This window comes from Centropristis striata, chromosome 20 (genome assembly GCF_030273125.1).
Source record: "Centropristis striata isolate RG_2023a ecotype Rhode Island chromosome 20, C.striata_1.0, whole genome shotgun sequence".
Classification (NCBI taxonomy): Eukaryota; Metazoa; Chordata; class Actinopteri; order Perciformes; family Serranidae; genus Centropristis; species Centropristis striata.
In genome coordinates, this window is record NC_081536.1 from 24,338,534 (window position 1) to 24,347,489 (window position 8,956).

Sequence of the window (8,956 nt, forward strand, 5' to 3'; positions counted from 1 at the left end):
TCATCATCATTATTATTATTATTATTATTATTATTATTATTATTATTATTATTATTACTATTATTATTATTATCTATGTAGTGGGTAAGATTATACTGATGCTGAGTGGCCTTGACAAGAGGACATCGTGGTGCATTTCAGCGTTTGCACATCTGTACATGAAAATGCACTTGATGACAGTTAGTTATTGATGTATTGAGTATATTAACTGTATATTACTGTAATTTATTCTGTATTTTGCCAGATTATGGTGATTCTGGGGTCGTGATGATGGGGCATTTGAATATTGTTGCCCAGGGTAGAGCAAAGGGTTAATCTGACCCTGATTAGTTGGGCTCAGTAGCCTACGTGTTATCGGGGGAACACAAATCGCAGGGGGACCGATTACTACGCAACACTTGCACAATAATACCCACAATGCACTTCGGCGGACCGTTGAGTTTCCGTGTGGTGCACGTTCTGTGCTCTGTCTCGTCTTGGGTTTAGTTTGTGTGGAAACTGTGAAGGTCACTTTTCATCGTAACTGGTTGAAAATCAGTTACAATATTTTTACTAGAGGAAGGGAGAGCAAAGAGCCGCCAAGATGCCGCGAATTATGATTAAGGGAGGTGTCTGGCGCAACACTGAGGTATGTGTTTACATGGCTATCCGCGTTAGCATGATGCTAACCACTAATAGAAAATCTATGAGTCTGGAGTTAGCATGAAGCTAGCTGCTCACTTAACGGGATTGAGCGCGTAGCAAGTTTGGTGTATTTGAGTTGTTGCCAGCTATATCGAAAGACTTTATTTGACGTCCCTGCTTGCGCTACGTTTAGTAAATTTTAACGTTTTTAATCTGAAAAGATGGCTACGGCATTAGCAAACATGACAATTGCCTGCTCTTCTTTGCAAGTGTTAGCAAGTTAGCTAACAATAAGTGAGCTAAGTAAGAAGAATATGTTTGCCAGCAATGAATGCCTTGTCTCATGCATTAAAGGAGTAGTAGTGCAATTTAATTGACTGACAGGATAGTCCCTTGAGTAGCATTTTTATTTACAAAGTGGTTTAATAGATACAAATGCAACATAGACAAACAAAAACATCATTACTGTAAAATCATACTATCACACATCAATACACTGCTCCTTCACCCTCTCTCAGCCACACCTCCAGTCCATAGCTTTTTCACAATAAACCTGGCTAATTAATCAGTGACATCAGTTTGCTTGGTGCTGAGTTTTTATTAATCACAGTGGGAAATGTTATCAGCTTTAACTGAAAGAAGACGAAGATGAGGTGCAAAAACAAGCTGCATCAAATAATGAGAAAATTATACTTTTAGAGACTCTTTACTGGACATATATGCATGTCTGAGGAAGGCTTATTGTAAAATGAAATGCAAAGTAAACTGTCAAGGTGTAGTGCAGTTAAGGGTATAATCATCTAAATAGTATGAAAGATCAGATGAGTTGAGTTCAGGGTGAAAATGTGTATATATTGGCTAGTGGTCGACTGATATGGCTTTTTTAAGGCCGATGCCTGATATGTGCTGCCAATTTTTTGGGCTGATTCTTGAAGCCGAGATTGCCTTTTCTCCCTAAATTTACATGATAAAAATGACACAATGATTAAAAAAGGGGGGGTCGGGGGCTTTTGTTGTTGGTCATCATTGTTGAAACATTTATTTTACAAACGCTGTGTCTGATTGAACAATGTGATTGATTGGTATCAAAGGTGAGGCAGATTCTTATAAATTTCTTTCTGTCCTTTGTCTGTCCCTTTTCTAAACCTCCCAGGATGAGATCCTCAAGGCAGCTGTGATGAAATATGGGAAAAACCAGTGGTCTCGTATCGCCTCCCTGCTGCACCGCAAGTCTGCCAAACAGTGTAAAGCCAGATGGTGAGTCTTGATACAAAAACATGTGATGGCAATATTTGCATTCATCTTTCAAAGCTATAGCAGGACTTGTAGAAGTAGCTGTTATCTGCATATTAATATTCCTGCACTTTGAAGCATTTACCGCCATTATTTCGTACTATATTTTAGAAGTATTTAGAGATGTCTGTGATTGTTTTGTTTGTACGTACAGACTTATGTGTAACTGGTTATTTGTAGTGTGTGTCCTGTTTCTATACCTGTTTACTCTGCTGTATTGACTCTTTTATCTCAATTCGATTTCCTGTTTAAATAACTGTTCTTTTCTTTGCTTTTGTGTCTGTATGCAGGTACGAGTGGTTGGACCCCAGCATCAAGAAAACCGAATGGTCCAGAGAAGAGGAGGAGAAGCTTCTTCATTTGGCCAAGCTGATGCCCACTCAGTGGAGGACCATTGCTCCTATCATAGGACGCACTGCTGCCCAGTGCCTGGAGCACTACGAATACCTGCTGTATGATTTGACATTATTAAAAACACCTTTTTACACTTATAATATGCTTCACACTTATTATTCTCACAGACCCCTGACCTTTTGTGTTTTAGAGACAAAGCAGCGCAAAGAGACAATGAGGAGGAAGTGGGAGACGACCCAAGAAAGTTAAAACCAGGAGAGATCGACCCTAATCCTGAAACTAAACCTGCCAGACCTGACCCTGTGGACATGGACGAAGGTATGCTGACACCCTTAAATCAATGTTGGATGGACTGTTTTTTTCTCAAAATTGTTGTTTGAACATTGATGCAGGGATGCAGTCTGGTCTTTACAATATCACCCTATGTACTCTCACAGTTTCTTTTGCATCTGTTGTAGAGCTTGTCAAAGTTTTTATTTTCTCTCAAGAAGAATTTAGTATCCAGCTTATCATGTTGTGATCATCTTCAAATGTTGTATCCATTCAAATAAATCAAATACTACTTCTCTTTCATGTGTGTGGCTGTATAAGTTTAATCTTACCAGCATCCTATCAAATGTGTCCTATCAAAGTGATTAAATTGTCTGTCTAACTATCTGTAGATGAGCTGGAGATGCTGTCAGAGGCCAGGGCTCGACTGGCCAATACCCAGGGCAAGAAAGCCAAGAGGAAGGCCAGAGAGAAACAGCTGGAGGAAGCCAGGTACGATAAAAACACACAGTATTTACAAATACTGGGTTGTCTCTTTATTCAGACATTTTCATCTTAAATGTATTTATGGATTTTCCATGCCTGATCTCATTTGCAACTATGGGAATGGGAAGCTTTCAACATTCTATACATCATTGAGTTTCTCTGTCTTTTTGCTGCAGACGATTGGCTGCTCTGCAGAAGCGCAGAGAGCTGAGAGCGGCAGGAATCGATGTTCAGAAGAAGAGGAAGAAGAAGAGAGGAGTAGACTACAACGCTGAAATCCCCTTTGAGAAGAAACCTGCACAGGTAATCACTGTTGATTCTTTCAGTTAATTTTAAACCGTACCCACAACATCACTACAGCATTTGGGCTCAACTTAAAATTGCAATTATTAATTATTGTTTAATTTATGTTCATTTTCAGGGTTTCTATGACACCAGCATGGAGCAGTACAACCCTCTGGAGCCAAACTTCAAACGACTCAGACAGCAGCACCTGGATGGAGAGCTACGCAAGTCAGTAACATTAAACACCACATTTTATAGTTTGAATAACACAGGAACAAACTTTAGTAGTAAAATTTAATTAGTTTAATTCGTAAAAATTACAGTACATACAAACCTTAGTCATTAAAAAGGCATAATGGTATTGTGAACTTTCATACATTCAAATTAAATGTTAACCCTTTTGTCTCATATTTTTTTATTTTTCTCTTTGGCTGAGTAAAAAAAAAAATTAACCAACATCAGTCTGGATCCTAACTAACAAAAATGTACTCATGTTCGTCATTAATTAACACTTATATGTGTTTTTTTTGTGGTTAGTGAGCAAGAGGAGAAGGACAGAAAGAAAGATAAACAGAAGATCAAGAAGAAGAAAGAGAGCGATCTCCCATCTGCCATCCTGCAGACCAGCGGAGTGGCAGAGTTCACCAAGAAACGCTCCAAACTGGTTTTGCCAGCACCTCAGGTAAGCACTTTGCTCTTCCTATGATTCCTATGCTAAATCTCTTGCCAGTGTCCAGTCCAAAACATATGCTGAATGTATCTATCATTAATTTAATCTGCTTCATAGATCAGTGATGCTGAGCTGGAGGAAGTCGTCAAATTGGGTGTTGCCAGTGAGGTCGCCCGTCAAGCTGCAGAGGAGAGCGAAAGTGGAAACTCCGCCTCTTCTGCCCTCCTGTCAGAGTACAGCGTCACCAACGCCATGTCAACGGGGCTCCGTACCCCACGCACCCCTGCTGCCCAGGACAGGATACTGCAGGTTAGAGACACACACACACTGAATACATGATCACTTATTTAAAGACTGTAAATGCCACAGAGAGGATGAACACACACTTTAGATTCTTTATTGATAGTCAGTATTTCTAATCTGATAAATAGAAAGGATATTTCAGTGCAGCTCTAAATTAACAGTTTAAAACTGAGCTAGAGAAATACAACTTATGCTTTAAACTGTATTTCCTTTTTAAAGACACCTGCCTTTGTGCTTTTTTATTGCTAGATGTTATTTTTAGTATCAAGTAATTTATTTTAAGTTAAAGCACAAAAACAAGGAAACAAACATTAATTTAAACAAAAAATGAATGCAGAACTAATACTGTTATGATAATAACAATCCAAACAGCACATCTTAATCTCTAATCTTCTTTCTTTTTTTAACTGATTATTTTCATAATTGTGTGTTCATATGGGACATGAAGGAAATTACGGAAGCAAATTTCCAGTGCGCACTTACATAATAAGTTAACGCAAACTGACAAATCTAAAACTCATGTGAGAAGAAAGACAACAATTGGTTTCGTATTTCGTTTTAATTCACCATTGAGTATATAAAATGTGCCTAAAATATGCTTGATTTTATTTTTTACTCCAAAACATCAACATGCTGACTTCTTCATCATATCCAGTTAACATAAAAAGAAACTAACTACCTGTGTCTGTGTGTGTTTTCAGGAAGCCCAGAACCTGATGGCTCTGACCAACATCGACACCCCTCTGAAGGGAGGCCTCAACACTCCACTGCACGAGAGCGACTTCAGCGGAGTGACACCTCAGCGGCAACAAGTACAAACACCCAACACGGTTCTCAGCACGCCGTTCAGGTAACAGTGCTCTCACCTCTGATACAACACTGTGAACTTAAATGTCAAACCAGCTTGTACTGTTAATGTTAACATTCACCACCATGTTATTTTAACAGAACCCCCAACCAAAGTCAGGGGCAGGAGGGCATGACCCCTCAAGCTGGAGGAGCGATGACCCCACGTGGGCCAGTGACCCCAGGTTTGACCCCCGGCCGCACTCCTCTGAGAGACAAACTGAACATTAACAGTGAGGAGCAACTGGCTGATCCTGCTTATGCTAAACACCTGGTAAAGACACGCTCCAAGTACACATGTAACACTCACTCCATTCTGAGTATGTTGAATTTAAACTTTAATATGTTTGCTGATGCCACAGAGTAAGTTGTAAGTAGCAAATGTTGCCAACTAAAACAGGCCACTGCTTTGTCAAATTAGATTTTTGATCAAAAATACTGCAGACTACAGTTTAAAACAAAATGAGACTGTTGTAATAATGTAATTTAAATTTAAAGAAAATGCATTAACCGCTGTCTCTCTCCTCTCACACACAGCAAAGGGAAAGCCTGCAGCAGCTGAGACAGGGTCTGATGTCACTTCCTGTTCCCAAGAACGACTTTGAGATCGTTCTCCCGGAAAATGCGGAGAAGGAACTCGAAGAAACGGAGGCAGAGACCGGATTCATAGAGGACTCTGCAGACATAGAGGCACGAAAGCAGGTATGAACACAGCACTTTTAGTGAGGGCGGTGACATGATTTTCATGAGTCCATAACCTCATTTAGATGATGTAAACCTATGTGTGTATGCCCATAGGTCAAAAAAAGCTAATGTTTCTGTGTGTGTCAGGCTGTACGGGATGCAGAAAGAGAGAAGGAGCTGAAGCTGCGACACACTTCTGTTCAGAGGAATCTCCCCAGACCCACTGAGGTAACAAACACACTCCCTATTTGACAAACTCTAGCAGGATAGTCTGTGTTTAGCTGGCATGAAAAATAGTAAATTCATTTAAAACATTGTTGTATGATGTGTCAGCCTCAACTTTGTTTCATACTGGAATATAATGAACATGCTTCAGTGCTTTAGTTTGCCTTAGCATGATGATCACCTTGTCTGTCTCTGCAGGTAAACGAGTCCGTCCTCCGTCCCACCTCCATGGAGCCTCTCTTGGACCTCCAGCTGGCCGAGGAGCTGATCAAACAGGAAATGATTACCATGCTGCACTACGACTGTGTGCACCACCCGGCTGGCAACTCAGGCAGTCAGCTGCAGCGCGGCAAAGCCAGAGGCCCCACCTCCACGTCAAACAACGCTTCGCATATAGCTTACCTGGAAACACATTCCTACAAACCAGTCAGCACAGAGGACATGGAGCAGGTAACACACACACACACACACACACACACAAGTTTTCACTTCAGAAGTTACTCAAACAAATACATTTGTTTTAATACAACCTGTTTACAGATATTCTGCAAATAAGGCATGGTTATTAATGATGTGTGTCAATTGACAGGCAAAGGCGGGTACTGGCTTCAGAAATGGAGGTGGTGAAGTCTGGAATGGGCCACGGTGATCTCAGCATGGAGGCCTACAGTCAGGTGTGGGAGGAATGCTACGGACAGGTAAGCATCCCTCTGTCATCTGGCCTTAGAGATAAATTGCCTTTCCTTACTGTCATCCTCATCCAAATAAACTTCTCTCTTGTTCTGCAGGTTTTATATCTACCTGCTCAGAACAGGTACACCAGAGCCAACCTGGCATCAAAGAAAGACCGTATTGAAAGCCTGGAGAAAAAACTAGAGGTAAGAAAGCACACAGACACGTGGATCAGAGTTAGAGCTGCAAAGATTTGTTTGATTTGATTTTGTTTTTCTGACTACGCATAGACCAAACAACTAATCCATTAATTGAGAAACAGGTTAATCAACAGTGAAAATTAAAGTTGGTGGCAGCCCTTATAAGCGCTCAGATCTTAAGATTGCTGTTCCTGTATCTGTCTCTCCAGGTAAACCGTGGCCACATGACAGCAGAGGCCCGCAGAGCAGCTAAACTAGAGAAGAAACTCAAAATCTTGCTGGGAGGGTTTCAGTCCAGAGCCCTGGGGCTGCTGAAGCAGCACAATGAACTCTGGGAACAGGTACTAAATATGACAGAGTTTAGAATCTTTAGCATATTTAAAACAAGTCCCACTTGTAAAACATTTTTTAATTCTTAGCGTAGTGTTAGAATACAGTTGTGGCCATTTTTTTCTCCACTCCTTGTTTAATTTGTCATTTAACAGAGCTTAGCTAAAGGATGCATCTGTGTAATATTGAATATTGACCCCAAATTGAGTGGACTGACTACCTACTTTGTAGACAGTACTGCTGCAGTGTACCTTATTGCTGCACTTAAAACATTGCAAGTCTTGATCATTGTATGAATGTTATTGTAATAACTGTCATATTCGTGGTGTCCACCAGGTGGAGCAGGCAGCCACAGAGCTCCAGACCTTCAGTCAGCTGAAGAAACAAGAGGATACAGCGATTCCCAGAAGAAAAGAGGTAATACATTTTCCAAAAATCAAGAAAATACATAGAGCATCCAAATCCACCCTGACCTAATTTTTTAGTTGTCATTCTATTTCACTAAAAACACACATAGGGCTCAATATTAAGCTTTTTTTATGTTTGTATGTCATCAGAATTTCATAAAAAATAGTTTAGTATGTCGTCCAAAAGTCATAGTATAGGGGTCAGCAACTTTAGGTGCAGGAGCCATGACTGGCTTAACCAATGTCACACTTACAATAACTCTGCAAGAGGGTTCTCCCTTTATGACATTTGCTGTATTGCAACATTTTGTAAATGAGGGAATTTCGTTTAAAGCAGTTGAAATGAGAACTCTGTATATAAAAGAAGTAAATCTATTAAGTATATATTCCTGATGAACAAGATTGGTGGAAGGTTGATTTCAACTCAGATATGTTTTTGTATAACCTTTAAGTCCCACCTTCTTGTAGATCATGTGTTTAGTATATAGTTTGTCCAAATATAGCGGAAAAAATACCATATTATGGCATGACCCTTTTTCATTGTCGATTTTTGTCGAAAGTTTTACATTTTAAAATGCCAAAAAATGCTTTAAATGGGTCAATTATAATCCGTTGATACATATTGGAGCATAATATAGCCAGAAATGACAGAAAAACACCTTTATGTGCAATGTCCAAAAACTGAAAAAAAGTTATACTATGACAACCGAATACTGGTGGTCAAAAATGGTAAAAATGAGAACCTTGATAGATCAGCCACAAGTCACTGCAAGCTGCATGTTTGCCACCCCCCTGGTTTAGAACATAAAAGAATACACCGGCATACTATGTAGTACATCGAATGTCATAGCCATGCACCTCTATGAAGTAAAAAGCAAAAGTAAAAATCACATATTTAATCATCTTTCTGTGTGTGTTTCAGGCCTTGCGGGAGGACGTGGAGAGGCAGATGGAGCGAGAGCGAGAACTTCAGCAGAGATATGGGGAGCTGCTGATGGAGAGGGAGGCACTGATCAACAGTGCTCAGAAATACTGAGCTACACACTAATCACACATTCATGCTACACACACTGACATATTCATCATGGAGACTGATATCAAGCTAAACACAAAGCTTTCTTGCTCATCCGCCCTCTGAATCGACGTATTGAACCCTTCATTTTTCAAGATTTGCGCAATTCCAGAAATAAGCCCCACCTCCATGTGCTCATGTTGCTATGATGCCACAAGCTGAGTTTTAAATTTGCTCAGTCATCTCTTGTTTCTGTATTAGTGACCAATAAAGTTTCTTTTCAACAATGATACAG

At 40.0% G+C, this 8,956-nt stretch overlaps 1 protein-coding gene across 2 annotated transcripts; it reads left to right on the forward strand.

The window, feature by feature from the left end:
- The first annotated feature begins 410 nt into the window (after nucleotides 1-410).
- cdc5l (CDC5 cell division cycle 5-like (S. pombe)) lies at nucleotides 411-8,951 on the forward strand. Of its 2 annotated transcripts, XM_059359055.1 has the most exons (20): nucleotides 412-628; nucleotides 1,778-1,881; nucleotides 2,208-2,369; nucleotides 2,462-2,589; nucleotides 2,934-3,033; nucleotides 3,204-3,330; nucleotides 3,449-3,540; nucleotides 3,850-3,994; nucleotides 4,100-4,291; nucleotides 4,987-5,135; nucleotides 5,234-5,405; nucleotides 5,669-5,833; nucleotides 5,963-6,043; nucleotides 6,239-6,490; nucleotides 6,597-6,601; nucleotides 6,636-6,738; nucleotides 6,829-6,918; nucleotides 7,122-7,253; nucleotides 7,579-7,659; nucleotides 8,572-8,951. In XM_059359055.1, exons 1-20 carry the CDS (start codon nucleotides 584-586, stop codon nucleotides 8,683-8,685), a joined length of 2,439 nt encoding a protein of 812 aa, XP_059215038.1. In that variant the 5' UTR covers nucleotides 412-583; the 3' UTR covers nucleotides 8,686-8,951. The 2 variants fall into 2 exon arrangements, with proteins under 2 accessions (XP_059215037.1, XP_059215038.1); XM_059359054.1 differs by lacking the exons at nucleotides 6,597-6,601; nucleotides 7,122-7,253; nucleotides 7,579-7,659; nucleotides 8,572-8,951 and having other exon boundaries at nucleotides 411-628; nucleotides 6,630-6,738; nucleotides 6,829-6,915.
- Nucleotides 8,952-8,956: the final 5 nt, after the last annotated feature.